This window comes from Dromiciops gliroides, chromosome 4, assembly GCF_019393635.1.
Source record: "Dromiciops gliroides isolate mDroGli1 chromosome 4, mDroGli1.pri, whole genome shotgun sequence".
NCBI lineage: Eukaryota > Metazoa > Chordata > Mammalia > Microbiotheria > Microbiotheriidae > Dromiciops > Dromiciops gliroides.
In genome coordinates, this window is record NC_057864.1 from 142593813 (window position 1) to 142618432 (window position 24620).

A 24620-nucleotide genomic window follows, 5' to 3' on the forward strand; every position below is an offset into this window, starting at 1 on the left:
TTCTACTGTTACCCAAGTGTAAACCTTCTTGGAGATTTCTCCGCATGGGAGCTTAAATTAGACCACTGCCTGACAATCCTGGTCTCCATGGCACCTGGAAATTGAATCATGAAGCCTAGGATTCTGGCACCTTCTTACCCCAAACTACAGAGAAGAACACTTGGTTCTTCTCCACGTAGGTACATTTGAGATTTATTGTCACAGTAATTTGAAGGAAGTCCACAGCATCAGACAACACAACTTGGTGTGGATGCAGTGGAGACAACCTTGGGACTGGGCTTTTTAGCTGCCACCATACCTGCCCAGGTTGGGGTTGTGCTATCTGCACTCATGGGATAGGGGAGGTACAAAAAGACAGACTAGTAGTGTGGGGAGGAAGGGACTGCTGGATAAAGAGGCTATAAACTGTTGTCTAAGATGTGTTTTGTTCTCTCCTTAAGATTTTTTGAGTATTGTTCAAGATTTTTCATTCAACTTTTGAGTTAGGAGAGAAGATTAAGAAAAAATATCCTATAAACAGATTGCCTCAATCTACTCTCCCTTCCCCTCCCATTTCAGTTTTCATTTCCTTAGAAACTAAAATAGTTTACTTGGCTCCTAGGTCCAATTTATAATTTTCAAGCCTTGAGCTAAAATCTTAACATTCAGAGTTTCTTTTATACTTTGTAAAATGTTTGGTGGCGGGCAGCTAGGTGGTGCAGTGGATAAAGCACCAGCCCTGGAGTCAGGAGTACCTGGGTTCAAATCCGGTCTCAGACACTTAACACTTACTATCTGTGTGACCCTGGGCAAGTCACTTAACCCCAATTGCCTCACTAAAGAAAAAAAAATGTTTGGTGGCACTGAGAGTAAAACAACTTATTTTCCTTTCTATGTATTCTATTTGTAAACTATGTTGTATTTATAAACCATGCATAACGCCCTGAAATGGTTTGGACCTTGATCTACTGGAGCAAACTCTTCTTGGATGCTATTGTGGTTTTTAAGAGACAAATCCCAAGTCTCAATGCTATAATTTACTTGGCATTATTTGGTCATTATTGACCTTGGGCATTATAGACCTTAACTGAGAAGCATTTTAATATAGCAAACTCATAGTTATCTAGTAACCAGAACTCTCTGTTAGTCAGTAATATGAAGAATACATTAACTGATGCTCAGAGTAGTGAGTCTGAGGTGTTGCAAGATGCTAACGTGTTTTCCAAGTTAAAGATTAAATTATGTTCACTGTAATTCCAGTGTTAAGTGTATTTTATTACTTGAGAACCTTCCCATTCCTCAGATTATCTTTAAGAACTCTAGTTCTCCTTGTGAAATTCATCAACTACCATTGTGTTGAGCTACAGCTAACTGATCTTCAAAATTAGCATGAATATGGAATTTTTTAAGCTGACCTTCCTTCTCAAAGAAAAAAGTATTTTGAGGGAGCTACTTTAAAAAATATATTTAAAATGTGACTTTTATAATGCTTTGACTATGGAATCAATCAACTATTTTTCTTGTTTCTTTTTTTTTAACTGTGTACTTTTCTTTGAGACTATAGCAAAATTTCACAAATGGCACATTTCCCTAAATCCTAGTCATTACCAATCAAATAAGTGAATAATATGCAGTGATATCTCACCTGCCAACACAATTCATACCTTTTTGTCTATTAGACTAGAATTTCTAATGTAAAATTATGTATTCTAAGACGGAGCTCCTTATGTAGACTGACTTAGAATTTTCCACTTTCTAATTATCCTTATGTTCAAGGTAAATGGCATTCCAACGCTGTATAAGAGAAGGTAATCTTTGGTGCAAACAAATATTTTATTAAAATGGTCACTAAGTACCAATTATATTCAAAGCACCATAGTAGGTGCCGAGAAGACAAAAGTGGTGGCACCCATTTCAGGAGAAAGAGCCTAAATATGCCATATTGTTTTCCCAGTGTGATCAGGAGGCTCTTCTGAAGCTCAGTTACCTGAATTTCCTCAATGCTGTGGACAATAAACATGTCTTGCAGGTCTTCCATAGCACCTTCCATCCAGTTGTTGAAGGGGGCAGCTCTCTTGGCAAACTCCAGGTGAAGCTGATCAATGGTTTCTAGCAATTTCTCAGTCCTCTGAATATACAGTTAATAAAAGAAAGGATATTTAGCAGTAGTAACATCATTGCAAATCTTTAGAAATATAAAAGTTCTTTATAAAATATAAATAACACATTATATTATATGAATAATACAACATTCTATAGAAATAATACAAAATAATATATATAATTATAGGTAGTATTATTATATATTATAATTAATACAATGCATAACAAATCATATCACTATCAAATGCAAATATAAAAAAATAAAAGCTCTCCCGATTTAACTGAGAAGCATTTTTATACAGCAGACTCATTGTTATTTAGTAACCAGAACTTTCTGTTAGTCAGTAATATGCATAGTACATTAACTGATGCTCAGAGTAGTGAGTCTGAGGTGTTGCAAGATGCTAATGTGCTTTCCAAGTTAAGGATTAAATCATGTTCACTGAAATTCCAGTGCTAAATGTAGTTTATTATAGCTAAGTGTATTATCATATACTTATATACACTGTTTATAATAGTTAAGTGTATTTTATGTTAATTCTTTTAAAATGACAATCATCTATAGTATTCATAGTTTGCTTTCAACTAGGATTGAGTAAGAATATTCTTTTCCCCAAATGCTGGCTAGCAGACTATATGGCACCATCCCTAATTTATAAATGTAAGCAGAGGTGCAAAATTAAGTGACTAATCTGAGGTCACCCAGTAGAGCAACTAATAAGAGAAGTAATGAAAACTGGAGTTCTTAACTCCTCATCTAGTGTGAAGTTTGGAGGATTATGCTGCCTTTCAAGACAGAGAGAAGCTGATATTCAAGTACATTCAATCAATAAACATTCATTTCTTTATTACTTACAAGATTTTAATGGATTTTGATTGGCAAATGGAACATTCCTATGAATACTATAGATTTCTCTCAAGTGATGGATGAAGTGGGAAAGAGAGTGAAGTTGGAGGGATCAGATCTAATGTAACGTTAACCCTTCACAATTGGATTCAATATTTCTCCCATTTTGAACAATTTTAACCTATTAATTTTATGTACATAAACTTCATTGTTCTTTAATATACCCTGAAGGGGGGAAACAAAATAATCCTTTAGCTTTTAGGAGAACTGAAGTTACTATTTTAAGTTTCATCAGAGTTAAGGTCAGAAAACTGAAGTACTGCCTATTTTGTGTACATAAAGAAATCATTCCTAGCTAAATATTTATTATGACAGGACACATTATGGAGTGTCACCTACTGGTGACCAAATTCACCCAAATTCTGCTTTATAACAATGTTTCCTTAAATTGCATTTCTTTCCATTTTTTAAAACCACTTGTTGGGTTTCCATTTAATCTCAGCTAGGCATACTTTTTGGGAAATCAAGTTTTGGAATTTCCTCAGCACTACTTGTTATGATAGACTCCAATAAGATTCTATCATAATACTTAGGAATTTGAGATTTTTAAATGTAATTATGTACCACCAACATAGATATGCATTAAATATCCAAAATGTTGATTTATTTGTCCAAATTCTAGTCTTGATTTCTGTAATTTTGCATTTCTTTGATATGGAATCTTCTTTGGTGGTTCCTCCCATCATGCTGGCCTACAATTACAGTTTAGTACTGTATATAATATAAAGCTACAAAAAAACAGTGGAGGAAATGAAAGATTCTCTGCTGAGAGAAGTCATGTTAAATAGTTAACTCCAAAGCTTTACCTCCAGGGCTTCTCTACGTTTTTGAGTAAGAGTTCCCAATCTGTCCCATTGATCACAGATCTTCTGGCATCGGTCATTGACACTCGCAGCATCATGATAATCCAGTTCACTAAAGCAAAGTGGAAATAAATGTTTATTGTTCTGTGAAGATGTGCTAAAATTGTATATAGGCCAACAATTCAAATATACTGGGTTAAAAACTAAAGAAGTTTTTGATCTGGATGATTGCTATTCAATGTCAGATTTTTTTTTTTATCACTTCCTATTGTAATGATTGGAATGACGCCACCTACTGGAGACTTGCTGTGGAGAGCTCCACCATGAGGAAAATGCCTCAGAGGCATTGTGGCTTTTCCTTGGCGTCAGGAAATGACGCTTGCTCATGGGTGCTGTCTATCAAGTCTACCAGCCAATCAACTGGAGGAGCCTCCTATGGTCTAGGAGGAGACAGGAAGGAGGAAAGGGAGCCTGCGCAGAGAGCGCTGGCCTTTTTGGCTTCCGGACTTGATGGTGGTGGTGGCAGAGGACTTCATAGGAAATTTGAGGAAAGATAGGAATGCCAGGCTGTTAGAATTCTGTTCTCAATCTTTTTCTTTCTATTTTCCAATAAACCCTTAAAAACCTAAACTCGTTTTATCAGTGATTTTTAGTCAGTTTCCCCCAAATTGGGGGAACACATTAGAATCCACATTTAGAATCTTAAATTACACACTATACCATATCATTATTACTCCTTGATAAATGTAGAAAATAAGCTTTAAAAATTTCTGGCTATTGGCTTTATAATCTCCCTATATCTATCCTAAATATAATATTTGTGGTTTTGTGAAAAATGTGGTCTGTACTCACTATTTTGGCATAAGGCTACCACTCTCTCAGTTCTATAGGTCAGGCCTCTGGAGATGATTATTTTTAAAGAAGACCTGGCAGTGAATCTGTGACAAAGCCAACACTCCAACCTAGAATTCTGCTGACATCAAAAAGATCTGAGTGGGAATAGCTTCCATTGCATTGTGTCCTTGGCTAACCTCAAAAGACACTGCTTAGCTACTGCGGGTAGAACATCACATGGACAAGAGAGGCTACCTAATATTCAAGTGACTTACCCCATAAGGACAAAGCAAAGCTCTTTTTGCTTACAGACAAATGAAATGGGCAGCTCTACTTGATGCCACCAGTGAGGAAAACAACAACAAAAATTCCAGGAAATATCTACAACCACTTCACAGAAAATAGTTGTGCAGGTTGCATGGACTCTCTGTATATTAAGTGATTTGATGCTAAAGTTCATTGAAAAATATAAATGCTAATAGATTTTTTTGGGGGGTGAGGCAATTGGGGTTAAGTGACTTGCCCAGAGTCACATAGCTAGTAAGTGTCAAGTGTCTGAGGCAGGATTTGAACTCAGGTCCTCCTGAATCCAGGGCCAGTGCTATATCCACTGCTCCACCTAGCTGCCCCTAGTACTAACGGATTTTAAACCCAGATTTCACAGAAGTTAAAGACTAGTTTAGCTACATAAATCCATACCTATGCATGCTCCATTTCCATTTCACTTAAGTGGACACATTCATGGAATCGATCAACTGGAATGGTCGTTGAAATTTCAACTGGCCCATCCTCCTATCTTCAATATGCCACTAAAAACAGATATTTTCATCTCTGGAATGATTCCTAAGGAACTTCACAATCTATCAATAACCTATTCCAGTGCTAGACATCTAAAAGGAAATTCCTCATCTCTTAACTTCCCATTAGTGTAGCTTAAGTTTGTATCCTCTCATCCTGATTAAATAAAATTTTGGTTCTGTTCCTTAAACAATAATTATCTTTCTTCTCTTTTCTCTTCTCTTTCTTCTCCCCCCACCCCCATTCTCATTCTTTCAGCTTATATCTTGCTTATATGAATGAAAAATCAAACCAGTCCCTACCTGGCATACATATAGTCTTAATTTGTAATATTACTTTTGTACTTGGTGTTTATATTTCAATTTAGGTGGAAAGATGTGAAAGTTATTTTTTCTTCCAGTTTGTATGCATCAGGAATTGCTCAAAATCATCAATTTATTATGGGTCAAAAGAAAAGAAATAGAATTTATAACAATGAAATAAGAATAAGATATGTTCTACATACAACCATCTCTTGATTAGCAATACTAATGGTGATTAAGAGATCACACAAATGACTGAAATATACAAATTACCTCAAAAACTTGAGTCAAGGTTGAAACCCACTTGAAACTTTTTATTAGCTATTTTAAAAAACAGCAAAATGGGATGACTTAAATTTCTTCTTTTCTTTCCTGTTTTAAAGCAGGTTCAACAGGAAATGATATGACTCAAAGATGAAAAGGCAAAAGAGAAGGAAAAACAAAAGCCTTGAATAGTTGACAGACTAAATATAAGCTTATAAAGAGTCAAGAATTAACTATTTTATTCAGGGTTTACTGAGGATAAGGGATACATTATAAGAAAAAGCCTCAGATCATTCAGATATTTGTTTTTACCAAGTTCAAGGAAAATTTGAATAATACTTTAAAACCAGTATACTTTATTAGCGAGTACAAAAGTTGCAGTTTTAAAAATGCTATTTGGGGGCAGCTAGGTGGCGCAGTGGATAGAGCACCAGCCCTGGAGTCAGGAGTATCTGAGTTCAAATCCGGCCTCAGACACTTAACACTAGCTGTGTGACCCCGGGCAAGTCACTTAACCTCAATTGCCTCACTAAAAAAAAAAAAAAACAAAATGAAAAAAAACATGCTATTTGGCTGAACAATAGTTAGGCTGAAGCTTCCCATGAAGTTGACCTAAGGTATCCTTTTTGATCAGGAGATTATATCTGGGATTTGTAGAATATGTCAAGGGCAGTGATATAGTGGCATTAGTCTTCTTTTTAAAACCATCCCTGGGTTCACCAGTAGAATAACAAAAATATGACAGTATGATGGAATTCATTTGATGATATAGTGAGATTGAGATCATGAAGTTTTTTCCTTATCATAAGTCAGATTACCTTTTTTGGGGAGCAATATGATATTTAATCTTTCTCAGTCCCAATCATATCTAATAGTTCTATTCCCAACTCCTCAAGAGTAACTTCTTGGCAATATAGTCAACTTCGCTAGGAGCTAGCATTCGTGGGATAGTGATAAGCATAATTTCTACCAGGTGATGATCAATATTAAAGTCAGTTTGTTTAAAATCAATCTCTCTCTCTCTCTCTCTCTCTCTCTCTCTCTCTCTCTCTCTCTGTCTCTGTCTCTGTCTGTCTGTCTGTCTCTCTCTCAATCACCTCTTGCTCTAGAATTCCCCAGCTTGACTCTCTTAACTAAATTTAGCCCAGGAAAAGAGAGGAAGGTCTCCCCTGCTGGACTCTGGATAATCTACTTGAGAAGCTATCCGTGGAATTCTTATGTTGTGCCTACGACATGATCAGGTTCACTGGAAAGAGTATATCAGCTAAATGTCAGCAGCTGCATGGCTTGAAATAGAACCTACTTCAGCTCCTGGGCAATGGCAGCGATCTGTTCCACGCGGTCCTGGTGAGCTGCCAAGTCACTCTCAAAAGCCTCATGTTTCCTTAACAAAGCGCGGACTTCAGTCAGAGAAGCAGACTCATAATCCTTCTGCAGCAGGATCTGTTCTTTGCCTGAAAAGGTTGTGGTAAGAGATTATTAATACTCTGATTTCACGTGTCAGCCTGTTCATAGCTGCAGAGTGCTCTGTAAGCACCATAACTTCAAAGAACCAAGTGAGGGAGGAAGAAGAATGACTATAAAACAGAGGTCCACACCTATTTCAGTTAGAACTGGGGATATCACTCACATCAATACTTTCCCAGGAGCCTTCACATTCAGATAACTAATGTCTATATGATGGGTGGAGGGTGGGTAGCAGGGAAGAGCAATTTGGTTTGCATAAATTTACATACAATTCATTTAAGATGTAACCTAATTTCCTAGGACAATGCAATTTAGTGATGTCTAGCTCAGTGTCACTCTCTCTACCCATGATGATTAGACATGATATTTTGTCCCCCCCCATCCATTTGTTCTACCCTTTCCACAATCTCATGCTGATTTAAATTTTGTAATTCCCATGGATGGATGTGTTCAGATATGACAGAGATTTTTATTCCTAGAACTGTACCTATCTCCCTATGAATACTTATACTTCCTAAATTCTGAGAGTTGTTTGGCATAATCATCACCTCGACCCAAACTTAAGTGCAGACAACTTGCCTCAGGGAGATTTCATTCTTCATTCTAGAGAGCAATTAAAACTGAATGAATTTTTTGAGCTTTATGGTTTTTTTATTATTTTTTTAACTGAATAGAATTTTATTTTCCAAAATATATGTAAAAACAAATTTTAACATCAATTTTTAAAAAAAATTGTGTTCCAACTTCTCTTCCTTCAATCCCACCCCCCACCCACTAGAACTCAAGCATTTCAAAAAAGTCAAAGAAGGAAGGGGAGGCTAGAAAGCAACTATGTTTCATAACAAGAGATTATTAATTGATGAAAAGGAAGCAAAAATAATTTGTAAGAAAAGTAGGAGTAATGAACTCTCTAAGGCAGCCAGGTGATGCAGTGGATAGATCAGTAGAGGATCTGATTTCAAATGTGGCCTCAGAAATACAGCATTCATTCCTATTAAAAACACCAGAGAGCATAGGAATAAGTGGAACTTTCCTTAAAATAATAAGCAGTATCTACCTAAAACCATCAGCAAACATTATATGTAATGGGGATAAGTTGGCGGCATTCTCAATAAGATCGGGGTGAATCAGGGAAGCCCATTATCACCTCTATTATTTAATATTGTACTATAAATGTTAGCTTTAGCAATAAGAGAAGAAAAAGGAATTAAAAGAATTAGAATAGGCAAGAAGGAAATAAAACTATCACTCTTTGAAGATGATATGATTGTGTACTTAGAGAATCCTTGAGAATCAACTAAAAAACTACTTGAAACAATTAACAACTTTAGCAAAGTAGCAGGATATAAAATAAGTCCACATAAATCATCAGCATTTCTATACATGATCAACAAAGCTCAGCAGCAAGAAATAGAAAGAGAAATTCCATTTAAAGTAACTGTAGACAATATAAAATACTTGGGAGTCTACCTGCCAAGATAAACCCAGAAACTCTATGAACACAATTACAAAACACTTTTCACACAAATAAAATCAGATCTAAATAATTGGAAAAATATCAATTGCTCATGGATAGGCAGAGCTAATATAATAAAAATGACAATTCTACCTAAATTAATTTACTTATTCAGTGCCATACCAATCAGACTACCTAAAAATTATTTTATAGAGCTAGAAAAAATAATAAAATTCATCTAGAGGAACAAAAGATCAAGAATATCAAGGGAACTAATGAAAAAATGCACAGAAAAAGAAAAAGAGCTGTAGATATTGCACTTGGGGGCAGCTAGGTGGTGCAGTGGATAAAGCACTGGCCCTGGATTCAGGAGGACCTGAATTCAAATCCAGCCTCTGACACTTAACACTTGCTAGCTGTGTGACCCTGGGCAAGTCACTTAACCCCCATTGCCCTGCAAAAAACAAAACAAAACAAAAAATGCACAGGAAGGTGGGCTGGCTGTACCAAATCTGAAGCTATACTATAAAGTGGCAGTCATTAAGACTTTTTGGTACTGGCTAAGAAATAGAGTGGTGGATCAATGGAATAGTTTAGGCACAGGAGACACAGTAGTAAATGATTTTAGTAATGTTTGATAAACCCAAAGACTCCAGTTTCTGGGACAGGAACTCTGTATTTGACAAAAACTGCTGGAAAACTGGAAGATAGTATGGCAGAAACTAGGCATAGACCAACATCTTACACTGTATACAAAAATAAGATCAAAATGGGTATATGATTTAGCCATAAGGGGTGATACCACAGGTAAATTAGGAAAGGAAGGAATAGTTTACCCCTCAGATCTATGGAGAGGAGAACAATTTATGACCAAACAAGAGATAGAAAATATTATGAAATGCAAAATGGATGAATTTTTTTTTGGTGAGACAGTTGGGGTTAAGTGACTTGCCCAGGGTCACACAGCTAGTAAGTGTTAAGTGTCTGAGGCGGGATTTGAACTCAGGTCCTCCTGAATCCAGGTCCAGTGCTCTATCTACTGTACCTAGCTGCCCCTAAAATGGATGATTTTGATTACATTTAGTTAAAAAGGTTTTGTATAAACAGAAGCAATGTAGTCAAAATTAGAAGAGAAGCAGAAAGCTGGGAAATAATTTTTACAGCCAGTGTTTCTGATAAAGGCTGCATTTCTAAATTACATAGGAAACTAAATCAAATTTATAAGAATGCAAGTCATTCCCCAATTGAGAAATGGTCAAAGGATATGAACAGGCAGTTTTCAAATGAGGAAATCAAAGCTCTCTATTGCCATATGAAAAAATGCTCTAAATCACTATCGATTAGAGAAATGCAAATTAAAACAACTCTGAGGTACCACCTCATACCTATCAGATTGGCTAATATGACAAAAAAGGAAAATAATAAATGTTAGAGAAGCTGTGGAAAAATTGGAACACTAATGCATTGTTGGTGGAGTTGTAAATTGATCCAACCATTGTGGAGAGCACTTTGGAGCTATGCCCAATAGGTTATGGGACTATGAATACCCTTTGACCCAGTAATACCACTACTAGGTCTGTATCCCAAAGAGATCATAGGAAAGGGAAAAGGACCCACATGTACAAAAATATTTATAGCAGCTCTCTTTGTGGTGGCAAAGAATTGGAAATTGAGGGAATGCCCATCAACTGGGGAATGGCTGAACAAGCTGTGGTATATGATTGTGATGGAATATTATTGTGCTGTAAGAAATGACAAGCAGGATGATTTCAGAAAAGCCCGAAAAGACTTAAGTGGACTGATGCTGAATGAAGTGAGCAGAATCAGGAGAACATTGTACATTAGACTTGGCTCTTTCTCAGCAGTGCAATGATCCAAGACAATCCAAAAGCACTCATGATGGAAAATGTTCTCCACATCCAGAAAAAAGAACTGTGGATTCTGAATGCAGATTGAACTGTACTGTTTCTACTTTTTTGTTGTTTTTGTTTCTTTTTTGAGGCTTTTCCCTTTTGATCTGATTCTTCTTTAACAACATGACTAATGCAGAAATATGTTTAATGTAATTGTACATATATAACCTATATCAGATTGCTTTCTGTCTTGGGGAGGAGGGAGGGAAGGGAGGGAGGGAAAAAATTTAGAACTAAAAATCTTATGAAAACAAATGTTGAAAACTTTTTTACATGTTAACTGGGAAATAATAAAATACTTTTATGATTAAAAAAATCTGGCCTCAGACACTTAGTAGCTGTATGATCCTGGGTAAGTCAGTTAACCCTATTGACCTCAGTTTCCTTATATGTAAAATGAGTTGGAGAAGGAAATGGCAAACCACTCCAGCATCTTTGCCAAGAAAACCCTGAATGGAGTCACAGAGTTGGACACAACTGAAAACAACAATTTCCTCTTTATTTTACTATTTCAATAGGAAGGACTTCATCCTCAGTATTACAGAGAAGCAGCATGGTAGACAGGCTAAGTGCACTTGACCAGGAGTTGAGGACCTGATCTGGAATCAGTTATTAGCTGTGTGCGTTTAGGGAAATCACTTTACCTTTCAGTCTCAAGTTTCTACTTCTAAAAAATGGGGATAATATCTGCACTCCCTACCTCAAATAGTTGTTGTGAGGATCAAAGGAGATAATGTACATAAAAGGATTCTTCAGACTTTGAAACACTATGTTTGTGTAAATTATTATTACCATATAGTACACATAGTAGATGATTATAAAATGCCAAAAAATTATTACTACAGCTGCAGAAATAATATGCTCAGGGTCATCTTCATTCCCTTCCAGACTGCACTCCTGACTCTCTTGGTCTTTCTCTACAATGCCTCAGAAACCTCTTCAACCCTGTAAGCTCAATCTACCTCTGGTATCAACCCCTGGTCTCCATACCATGGAAGTATCCTCCACTCCTGTAACTTCTCCCTTTGATTAACTGGTTCCCCCCAGAACCCCCATTTTAAGGAGGATGAAGCCCCTGCTGAATGAATGCTTTCATCAATACCCAACCCCCATTTCAGCTTCCTCATATGTTTTGTCTTCTCCTATTAGAATGTAAGTTCCTTGAGGGCAAGGACTGTCTTTCTGTTTCCCAGCTCTTAATACAGAGCCTGGCACATAGTAAAGGTTTCTTAATAAATGTTTGTTGACTTGACTAGACATGCCCTAAGGTCTGAAGGAAATCAGAATGAATCTGAAATAAAGTAGCAGAATTATAAAAATAAAATAGTCATAGTCATGTTCTTGCTTTGTTGCCTTTTTTTTTTAAAACAGGAAATTGTATTTCATCTAGAATTCAACAAACCTCTACTGGCAGATGCTTAGCCAGATGATAGTCCCTATAACAACTTAGATGGTGTTGGGTACAGCATTGGCGATAAAAAATGCCAATGAAGAATTGAAGTATCTCATTTAAATCGAGAGCCTAGTAAAAGGAGATGCTGCAAAAGCAGCAGCAAGAACTGTAGAAAAGAGCTAAGATAGACTGAATTGGCCAATTGCTATTAGCTGGATGATAAAAATGAATCTTCCAATACACCTCCTGTAGTAATTCCATTCAGAAGCATTTAAAAAAGAGGTGAAAGCATTTTCCCCAAGGTCACACAAGTCAATGGTATTTCCAATTCTTTTGATCACAGCTCAGTTCTAACTAACCTCTCACACCTAATTTGAACCAAATCCACTTACCATATGCCCAACTTTCATGAGTTGAAGCTTTCTGCCTAAATTTCTCAGCCAGATGTTCCAGGCGTTCAAGTCTTCTTATCTCATTTAGCAACCATTCCTCATAACCTTTCTCAGCCTGTTCTAGCCTTTGCCAAGCACCAGCAATATCCTAGGAGAAATTTGGGAACAAAGAAAAGACATTTTCATCTTTCCTATTTTGGCCTTTTTAAAAAAAATCCTATAACGCATGCTTGATAATGGCTTTATTTTTTTCTCCAAATGATTACTAATTTTTTTAAGACAACCAAATATTTTCAATGACTTACAAAATGCTTCATTTAACCAAACTGCTGTTATCAACTACCAACTACCTGATACCCTTCTAAAACAAGACAAAAGATCCCCAGAGGCTTAGTTTTTAATTTGAAGGAGGATAAGCTCCAAACCACTACACCCAAGAAAACAGCTTGTGTGGCCTCATAAACAAGGGAAGATACTCTTATATACTATGAAAGGCTCAGGCTTCATTCTGCTGAGGGGGGAAAAGAGCCCAAAATATCAGAATCATGTGACAATCTGCAGTTACCAAGCAGAGTACTCCATCAGAGGAGGATTTCCAAGTTAAGCATCTTTTAATCAAGTAAGTGTCCCTCAAAGAAAATGGAGGTGTTAAGTTTACGTACTGAAACCATTTTGCCTTCTGATGGCATGAAAGCTGGTCTGTTACTGATCCTCAGCTTAGTCTGCAAGGTGTTGAAGTTAATCTCCAGCTGGCACTTCTCTTGGACTTTGGGGGGCTTGTGCTTCCGACGATAATCTCGGAAGTCTTCCAGCTTCTTCTGCATGGCTTGCATCGTCTTCTCCGGGGTGCGATTCTCTAGCCAGGGGATTGTGCGGCGAATCCATTCCAAAAGCTGTTCCCAAAATAAAAAAATTATTTTCAGAAGGAAAAAGAAAACACTTTCTCCAACAAACTAAATCCCAAATCTAAAACATGGATTTGATAGATAAACATAATAACAATAACAGCTAACATTTATATAGTGCTTTAAGGTTTGCAAAGACCTATATACTAGATACTCACTAAAAGAGAAAAAAAGCATGGGGGGAGAGTACCCATTGGCTGTGGTACGAATGAAGTTCTAGAAATTTCTTATCTCTTCTATCTATATTATATAGTTAAATCCACCCATAACTCCTAGCTATCACCTATCACCCTTTGCCTAGGCAATAGAGAACTTGAGGTACCAAAGCAAGCCATGTGTTACAAATGTGACATTTACAGTAAACTCAGGAACCAGACAATAGCAGACAAATGCTGGATGGAATTTTCAAATAAAAATCCTCACACGGTTGGAGTGCAATTCCATGTAAATTGGCAAAAGTTCATGTTTAATTCAAATTATCATCTGGGACTTGCTCTTCAAATGGGCCCATGCTTATAATGAAATCATTTACCAGAAAGAATTGGAAGTACACCCCTGAGACTAATTCTGCTATGAAATGCATATCAATCTATTCATCTTGGGAAAAAAACCTCTATAGGGTCTGAGTCTCATTATGATAATAAATTTCTGAATATGAAGTACACATTATACCTTGCAAATTAAAAATCTAGATTTTTAGAAGTGAAATGCAGAAAGCACCACTCATAAATTACCTTTCTGCCTACCTATTCAGAGGATGACCACAAATTAAATTTAAAAGGATATTTCCTTAAGAGTGATGCACATATATTTCATGCAGTTGAAGTGAAATAAAAAATAAGAAGAGACATGGTAAAGAGAGAAAAGGACCAAAGGGCTTAGACCCTGCCTAAATTTGGGCCAGAACCATTAGATTAGACATCTAATCAGTTGTCAACACACACACATAACACTATTACATTAGATTGATCTGATGTAGATTTATCTGGGGAGATATTAACTTGTGTCTTGGAATGAATGCAATTTCCTCTAGTACTGACTAGGCTTAGAGGGTGTAATTCAATGCTAAAATTATTTTCCATCTTCAGTTGGTAGCATATCACTAGTGTTCATCTAAGAGGTAATCTGGATATATAAACCTCTTTTCTCCTACCTCAACTTGGAGAAAAATGCTATCTTTAAGTTCATCAAGACTCTTCAATCTTGTGAAAGAAGGGCTATTTTTTACAATCCTAGTTTTAGGGGGAAAAGATTTAGCATATACTATTCTAAACAGGATTCTAGCTAGAGTCATGACCAGTCCCTATTCAAATACTTTGGCAAAGACTCTTGAATACTATTGTGCATCTCACTTTATATATGTGCAAAGGATGGAACTTCTTCCACCCAGCAGGCTAGACAACATTCCATGATGCCAAGCAGTGGATAGTGCTTCAGGGGAGCAGCATGGTTCCTCACCACAGATGACATTGTGGGGTGTATCCCTGAGGGGTGAAGCATACAAGTACCTTGGCATCTAACAGAAGCTACCCTACAGTCAGGGTTCTACCACCTCTTGAGATTGTTTAACTCCAACATAGCTAAGAAGATAATCAAATACTACTCTCATAACCCCTAATGAGCATAATTTAGGTTTGTCTGAAATATCTCTCCAATGACATATTGCCAATAATCGTGTTGCTAAAGGATTAGCAACCTTCAAGATCCATGTCCATTCCTACATTTTACTCCACCTGAGATACAACATAAAAAATAAAAATAAAAAAAACACTAGGAGTCAATTTATCACCATCTGGGCCTCATTATTTGGATTAAGTGTTGACAGCATTGTAGTTCACCAGTCTTTCTTTACCTCACTTGCTAGCCTCTCATATTCTTCCATCAGTTTCTCATTCTCTTGATTCACAGCAAGAACCTTACATATCCTGTTAGCTGCTGTCTCGGCCTGTAAAACACAATAGGTAAACAGGACAGCTCTATTGATACTGATGTGCAGATACAAAGTGAATGTAGTAGGGAGGGGAAATGAAATTGCTGCCAATGGAGCAGATCATGTGTGTTAGTTTAGGGAACAATAAGATCGAATACAAATGTTTCTGAATACTGTAGGTGACTACATCTACACTACAGTTTTCATATAGACTTAAATGGCAAGCCAAGTAGGTTAGAGTAAAAAACAACATATTTTTAAAACATCAGGCAAGTTAGTACCTAGGGGCAAGGGAGAGGAGGGTCCTCCCATGAAACCATCCAAGGATACTATGATCTTAGGCCCTTTAATAGCTATTTTCCAACTGCCTTGACTTTAAGATCATAAGAAGGCTACTGAACAAAAAGCACATCTGTTCTTCCTCTGATAAGAATACTTAGAATTTATGAGATATTGTTCCTTCACAGGGCTCAAAGTGAGTTACCGATGTTGGGGTTTGATTTTATTTCTCACAAGAATTTGCCCAAAGTAGAAGCTTTTCTTTTATGAAAAGGAAGCTGAGGTGATGTGCTATACAGTAATTAATGCCATGATCATATATTGAGTCAATTGGAGATACTTAAATATCCAGGCTTCTAGGTTCATGCCCTATTCCAATCAATGCCTCACCACACAATCCCTAAACTGTGCCACTTTATTGTCTTCAATTCCAAAGTGGCCCTAAGGAACATGCAAGTTCCTGGATGCAAGTAACAAGACACACTTTATCTACCAGAATCTGTCCATCTGGCAGGATTCACAAAGTTCAGATTCATAAAAGTAGCAAGAAGTATTGATAAGTAAATATGCCTAAAACCAAGGGAGACTACCAGAATATCACTCGGAATAAAAATATTTCTTAAGTCAAAATGACCTAACAAAGGGTTATCCCTTTTAAAGAAAAGCCTTCTTTTTATTGGAAATATTAAAGATGTTAGAATAAATCATTCAACATTGGCAGGTTTATAGACAGTGAGGTTTAAGGGCCTTTAAAAGGGCACTTATTTTTACATTTCAAATGTTCCCTTCACTGCTAACGGAAAGTAAAAGTGTCACACCACCTATATTCTTAAGTTATGAGTGAAATGAGAGAAACATCTCAAAATAAGATATGCAAAAACATTTTGGAACTATTAAAGTATTCAACCATAATACTTGCCAATGTTAAAAAAAAGGTTTGGGTTTGTTTTTTTTCAAAATATGTAACTCAGGTAAGATGTGAAGCACAATAAACATATACATACACAACACACAATTAAAAAAAAATCAAGCCAAAAAACAGCATAGCAACCCAGATTGGCCAAGTGTTGATACCTGCTCTGCTCCAGCAAAAGCATGGTAGAAGCAGGAAACGTAAGTCATGATAGCTCTTTCATCAGGTTTGGGAGTATTCACAATGTCTGAAAGGGGAGGAAAGAAAAAAAAAAAAGAACAAAGAAAGACACAAGCACACACACACACACATACACACAAAATGAAGAGTAAAAACCAAAGTAAATAAAAGGAAGAACAAATTGGGTTTTCAATTGACCCAATAACTTTTCTGTGTGTTGAATGGGCATCTGCCCCCAACCCTGAGCTTCATGGAGAATATAGGAAACTGGAATAAATCTCAAATTAGATTTATTGGAACAAACATTAAGAATAAAAATAAAAAGAGACAAAACAAAATTGAAAACAAATCAAACCAATTGTCTGTCTCTTTCCCAGTCTTCTTGTGTTGTTTTTTAAAAAAACCTTTGATTATTTTAAGGTGAGAACTTATTTTGTTGTTTATTAGACATCATAATCATGGGCGCTAGGTGGTACAGTGTTGGGCCTCTAGCCAGGAAGACATCCTCCTGAGTTCAAATCTGGCCTCAGACACTTACTCAATGTGTGACCCTGGGCAAGTTACTTTATCCTGTTTGCCTCAGTTTCCTCATCTGTCAAATGATCTGGGCAAAGAAATGGCAAACCATTTTAGAATCTTCACCAAGAAAACCCCAAATAGAGTCAAGAAGAGTAAGATATGACTGAAATGACTGAACAATAAGACATAATTATTCTCATTGGGCAGTCAAACCCACATGTAGTTGTTTTTTAAACTGGCTAGGCCAGATGAAAATGCAAGGCCTTCTAGTTTTTTCTGAGGAGCACATCAACAAACAGAAGGCTGGCAATATTTGTAATGAGATTAAGTGTTTTATCTTTGCACTCGTCACTATTTTGTTTTCTGCCTTGAAATCTGAATTTGTGCATGGGCTTAGTTACTAGTGTTAACTCTGTTTTACTTACCAGTTCATTTAAAAATTGCCAATAGTAACACAAATCAAACAAGAAAGGTATACAGCTTGTACATTCCCTATGATGCTTACTGTCACATTTGTGAATACTGTATTTCACAAAGGTCCCCTCCAATATCCAGTAAGAGAAAGAAAATAGACCATTTACCGTCCCATTTCTGAATGTGAATATTTCATAAAGGCTCCTCTAATACCCGATAAGAAAAGAGAAAACAGACCCACTTGATTTTCCTCATCTTTTCTTCTCCTACACAAGGCATACTAGCATGCCATATTTTTTTCTTCCAATTTAGAACTTAATTCTTCCTGCACTAGGTTTAGACAAAGGACAGAATTCAATTAGATAGACATGTGGTAATTCTCCAGGCCAGGAGCTGGCCACTGGGTTTCAAAACACTATTGTTAAAAAAAGAATGTGGGATTGTGAAACAGCATGGAAATCTTTTGGAAAATAAAACATAAACTGCTGATGGCTACACAGATGGGGAAAAAAAGAGATTTCAAAGAAAACCAGTCTATAAGAGACAAACACCTGCCTATGAAGCACCAGAAGGGTTTTCTTATTAGAAAGGAAGGAAATAAAAGGAAAAAGGAAAACAAACAATGGAAAAAAATTTAAGATACAGAAGGTGAAGGGTGAGAGGTGGCTGCTCATCATTTACATCCTCACCTTCTGTGCACCAGCAAATGCATGGTAGTAACAGGAAACATAAGTCATTATGGCTCTTTCATCAGGTCTGGCAGTGTATACTAAATCTGTGTAGAAAAAAGAAGGTTAACTGCTTGGACATTCTAGAGACAACAGCCTTCTGCTGACTGACCATCAGGCAGAGAAAGGGAATCAAGGGATTCTCTTCTATTTGGGATGGTGTTATAGATCTGATTGGACCAAGGAAATAGCACCTATAAAAATCCATCACTTCCTACAAAGATTTAAAAGTCACCAAAGAGAAGGGTCTGGCTGTTTTAGGTTGCCATGGAGGAGACCCAGACTAATTGGACATTCTACATCCAGGGCTAAGGCTAGATTTAAAATCTCTAAGATTTATCTAGCTCTAGAGTTCAACAGGAGATAAGCACTGGGACACATGTGCCTAAATCCAGTGGTCATAATATTTCCATATAGTATGGGGGAACAAGAATCATCAAGATTTCTGCTCATATAAGTCATTGTACATGTATATTCATTGCTAATCTAAACCCACTCAACCAAACAAGAGGATAAAAAAGGAGGGGAGAGGTTGTAGTGGATGAGAAGGAACTGGCATCAATGAAGTGGCCTCTCTTTTTTTTCCCCCAGTTGGCTGGTAGATTGGTCAAGATGAGGAAGAATCTCATCAAATGTAAAATTATAATCACATAGTTTCATGGATGGGTCTATTAGGCACGACAGTGTCCCCATTTGGAGCTCTACAACAGACACATGACCAAAAACAGGGCAACCAACAACGTGGGATAGAGAAGAGCTCATTAAATGGGATGAGAGATCTTCAAGGATGAGACTAGCCAGCAACATTACAATGGAAGAATGACAGGTAAGAGACTTAAAGCAGAATGCTACTTTAATAATACAGAGTTTGCCATAAATGAACAGAGAGGACTTATGGGATGAAAAATACATAATACATATTAAAGTGCTTCTATTTCTATACTGGCTATGTTTCTAATCCTCTACCATCACTTTTCTTATAAGATGGTTTTGTAAAAGATAAAACAGCATATGAGTAAAGGAATATGTAAGTCTCCTACATTTGGAAGAAAAGAAGAGAGAAAGAAATATAATAGAATGTGAGACAACAGAGGAAGGGACAGGTGAAATGTTAACTTCTTTGACAAACAGAAAGAATGGAAGTGTTCTTGAACCAGATGTCAGAATTTCAGGAAAGAGTAGGAGTATCAATAATACCAGAAGGAATGGTAGTTAGAGTGATCGAGTGGGGAATGAGTGACTCTCTGAATAAAGGGCTCCACTATGGAAGCTCAATTTTAGGCCATTAGGAAATTACTTCAAAAACTTGAAGAGATTTAGCAACATCCCTCCCCCCCCGCCCCTGAATTACCACAATGAATGATCCCTGAGTCATTACTTCCCATAGGATCAGGGCAAAGGATAGAGTCCATCCACAAGGATAGACAGAGACTGGAAGGAGGAAATATGGGTGAAAAATGAAAAACAAGTATTCTCATGATATTACCTTTGCTATTTTGTGGACTGGCTGTATTTCTTTAAAGTGGTCATACAGAGATCGTAACTAGAACCAGTCACTCAAGTGCTAGCATCCAGCTCACAGTGCTCTGTTTTCAAGAATAGCTCAATAAATGTTGAAAAAAACGAACAAGAAAAAAAATTGAGACATAAAGTAAGACTACCAAAAATGAATAAAGGCAGGGAAATGACGGAAAACAACTGATTTACTGTGTACATAAGACCAAATGAGTGGCAACAAAGAGCCTAGAGGCGTTAATAATAAATACAGGGTAAGACAAGAAACTTGGAGTTATCTATGCTGAAAGTGACTTACACTAGGTGTAAAGGAAATTTTGACTCACCCTGTATTTACAGAAAGTGTATCAAAGCATATGTGTTACAAGACACCATAATAAGTGATACCATTCAACATTAAAGAAAAAGATGAAGGTCTTCCAGATCTTTTGAATAACTGAGACTTGTTCAAAGGAATGTGATGGAGATTTAGTGGTTATCCCTGCTGACCAAATACTTCAAAAATGATGAGAAGTGCTATTGGAAAGGAACAGGTTCAATTCTATAGTTATTCTTTTAGAATTCTCATATCTTACATTCAGGTTCACTAGCTGCACTAGTGTCCACATGATGAAAAAAAAAAGTATTGTTCTGTTAAAATTTCAAGAAGTCATTCTCAAATTAATTTTTAAAGTATATATAAAAATCTATGTTCTTGCTTTCCATTACACAGAAAATGTTCAGTTCTCTTTCCTTACATGTTTTATGATTTAGTTTGAGAAGAGACTTCTTCTCTTTCTCTTTTTGAAAAAGAATCACTTTTGAGTTTCAAGGCAAAAGCTATGCATGAAATTCTGCAATCACTTATTAAGAAATATAATGCTGTAAAATCACACTACACAGAGTTGAAAGATTAGTATAATAATGTCCAGAAATAACAAAAGTCACTAAGTAAAATTCAAATCCCACCTTCTGCATCCAACATCTTGGGGATATCCAAATGCTTTTCTGCTATTTCCATGGCCAAGTTAATATTTCCTACAGGATCATCCTACACAGAAAAAAAAGTAATAACCAATTAAAAGTAATAACAAATAGCTTTTTTAAAAATCCAATACTCGCTAATAATGTTCTTTACATATTTTGCTTTCTGAAGAAAATATCCTTTCTCTTTACCCTACCCAAACACATTTTTCAGTCAGATACAACCCCCACACATTTTTTCACTAAATACATTATAACTTAAGTAGTTTTATTTCCCTTTCTACCAAACCCCAATAAAATGCATTTCAACTTAAATGTTTCGAGAAAAATATAAATAAATACATCACAGTGGAGTTAAATTATTCTGGAAAAACATATACCAATATCATACCAAGACAAACTGTACATGCACAATCTTACAAACAGGAAAATGAATCACAAAGCTCTTAGGGTAAAAACGCTGTGTACTGAAAATGTGTCATTTCATGATTTTAAAGTGTCTGGGACAAACTCTTTGGGTATAGCAGCTTATTTTGAACATTATTTCTGATAATGACAAAAATATCTTCCTCAAAAAAATTCATGAAGGATGAAAGCTGAACTGCTAGGAATTCAAAAGTAGAATTAAGACTAACATTTCTAAGTCTGATTTAATTGATTTTATAGGTTTTACTGACCAAGTATAGAGCTCATATTTTTGAAGGAGCAATAAAAGCAAAAAAAGTCTCCACAAAAAGGGGTCACAAGTCTAGAAACAAATTTAAATGACATTCCTACCATAGTGTTTCATCATTGAAACCATTTTTATATTTCAATAAAAAATTCTACAATATTATGCACTGGTAGCACAGAATAATAAAACCATACACAATGTTTGACAAGCATGGGCATCAAACACTTAATCACAGTGTAATGGTAAAGTGTTGAAGAAAGCAGCTGAATAAAGTTTCCTAGCCTTTTGGGGTATATAATTGTTTTCCTCAATTTTTTTTTTCAACCAAATATTAGTATTAACTTTAGAGAGTGTATAAATCACCTGGTTGAAAAGCAACTTTATTTCATCATTCAAATGGTAATGGTAATCTACTTTTATGCTAACATTTGCAAAACCATATAAGAATTTTTAAGTTAAAAAATTTGGTATTAAACTAATCATTTTAAATAGGTAACCAATATTTAACTTTAAGGAGGCCATTTTGGATTATAAACTTCCAGAGACGAAGTAGACCTTATAGATATACATGCTACCATGTTGACAACATTGGATCGATTTTCAATGCTTTGGCCATTTTAGGTGGCCTTAGGCTACAAAAGAATGACCATGTGATGGGGCGGCTAGGTGGCGCAGTGGATAAAGCACCGGCCCTGGATTCAGGAGGACCTGAGTTCAAATCCAGCCTCAGACACTTGACACTTACTAGGTGTGTGACCCTGGGCAAGTCACTTAACCCCCATTGCCCCGCAAAAAAAAAAAAAAAAACCCAAAAACAAAAAGAATGACCATGTGTTGAGTCATTGTAAGCAGCCCAAAATTCAGAACATCATTTTAAAACTCATTCTTTATTTTCCACCATAAAGATCCAATGTGTGTATTTGTGAACTGCTTTGGATAGAACTGATTAAAGTACATTCAAACATCTGAGTATCTAATAGGAAATGATGATGATATAGATAGCTAAATCTACTATCATTATCTCTACCTCTTGATAGCTATAAAATAAAGAAGAGCTTGTCCTCAATGATCCCACACAAGTATAATGGCACTAAGACATGATTTTTTTAAACCTAGAAGGGGCCTTAGAGAAATATTCCACAATTCTAGAATTTCAGAATTAGAATGGGCTTTGAAGTATAGTACATCTGGGAAGGTATTTCTTCTACAACTTCCCTAACAAGTATTCATCTTGCTTCATTTGAAGTCCTTTAATGGATGGGGAACTTATTACTTAGGCAGCTCATTCCACTTTGGAAAATATTGTTAGGAAATGTTTATTTACATGGAGTTAAAATCTCCTTTTCAGCAGATTTCTGGATGAGAGCTAGAAGGCACCTTATAGGTCATCTAGTCTAACCTCCTGACTTTACAGATTAGGAAATTGAGGCCTAGACATTAGATGACTTTCACAAGGTCACACAGGCAGTAAGTGGCAGTGCCAGGATTTGAACTCAGGTGCTCTGATTCTAAATCCAGACTCTTTCCACTGTACCACACCACCTCCACTTCAAGTTCCATGTCTAACACTTTTATTTACAGATGGGAAAAAAGCATACTGGACAAACTAAGAAACTGTGGTCACTCAATTCTCTCCTGTGTGGTACTTTGTTATTTCAGATGCATTGTCTATACAGTGACTAGTAAATCCTTCATGTGAAACCCATGTCTGTGGTGTCCGGCCTAATGCAGAAATCCAAAGGGAAATTACTCTTCCACTTATTCCCTCAGCCACACAGGTGAAGATGATATAAAGAAGGGACAAACATTGTGCTCAAAGAAAAAATAAAGATATGCACAAAATAGCCAGCTTAGCACAGCAGCAACTAGGCAGAAATTTTGTGTTACTCTACCTTCATCTGATAGATCTGTTTGCCAGTTGTGAGTTATGTTTTATATGTGAGTTATGTTTGGTGTTTTTTGTGGGGTAATGAGGGTCAAGTGACTTGCCCAGGGCCACACAGCCAGTAAGTGTCAAGTGTATGAGGCTGGATCTGAACCCAGCTCCTCCCGAATCCAGGGCCAGTGCTCCATCCACTGAGCCATCCAGTTGCCCCTATGTGAGTTATTTTAAAGTGACATCATTTCCAAGGTAGAATAATAAAACACCCTAAAAGTTTAGGAGGGGTGATGATTTGCTGTAATTTGAAATTAGGTGGACAGAATGCTATAGAAACATAAAATGCTGGACCTGCAAGCAAGAAACCAAAATCTGCGTGCTGGTGCTGATACTTACTACTAGTCACATGTTGTTGTATATGTAATTTAAAATCTCTCAGCCTGTTTTCTCAGCCAAAAAAATGGGGATAGAGTATTTGCACGACCTACTTCACAAGACTATTGCAATCAAGGAATATTATAAACTCTAAATTGCTACATAAATGTGAGTTTCCACATCTACTCCTTGGTTTCCATATCTGTAAAATGGAAATATTTACATCACTGAGTTGTTCAGAAAATGCTCTAGTCTAAACCAGAGATCACTATATGAGTTAATATGGTCTCTACTGTCAAACTAGTAAGAAAAATCTATAATTTGACATTCCTTTTTTTTGGGGGGGGCAGGGCAATGAGGGTTAAGTGACTTGCCCAAGGTCACACAGCTAGTAAGTGTCAAGTGTCTGAGGACAGATTTGAAATCAGGTCCTCCTGAATCCAGGGCCAGTGCTTTATCCACCCTGCCACCTAGCTGCCCTCTTGACATTTCTTAAAGATGGCATCCTTTCTTCTCTAGGATTGTAAACTATGTTTAATACACTGTGCCTGTGTCCTAACATTTGTACCTTCATATTTCATCTGAATTGTGAGAACCAAATTCACCAGCATTAAATATGACTGTGTTTGCAACTAAATGAACCTGAAAAGAAAAAGGAAATTCAATTTCCTCCCAGACAAATGACTTAGATCAGATATTCAAAATTTATGAGGTAAAATCTGCAAGGTTAAATCAA

The 24620-nt window shown here is 36.4% G+C and overlaps 1 protein-coding gene across 1 annotated transcript in view; it reads right to left on the minus strand.

The window, feature by feature from the left end:
- Nucleotides 1–24620, minus strand: part of ACTN2 (actinin alpha 2) — a 102435-nt gene that overhangs the window by 17935 nt on the left and 59880 nt on the right. Inside the window, 8 exon segments of the mRNA XM_044001027.1 lie at nt 1967–2107; nt 3796–3904; nt 7294–7444; nt 12612–12759; nt 13274–13504; nt 15369–15461; nt 18441–18526; nt 20943–21024. Of these exon segments, the coding sequence (XP_043856962.1) occupies nt 1967–2107; nt 3796–3904; nt 7294–7444; nt 12612–12759; nt 13274–13504; nt 15369–15461; nt 18441–18526; nt 20943–21024 (1041 nt within the window).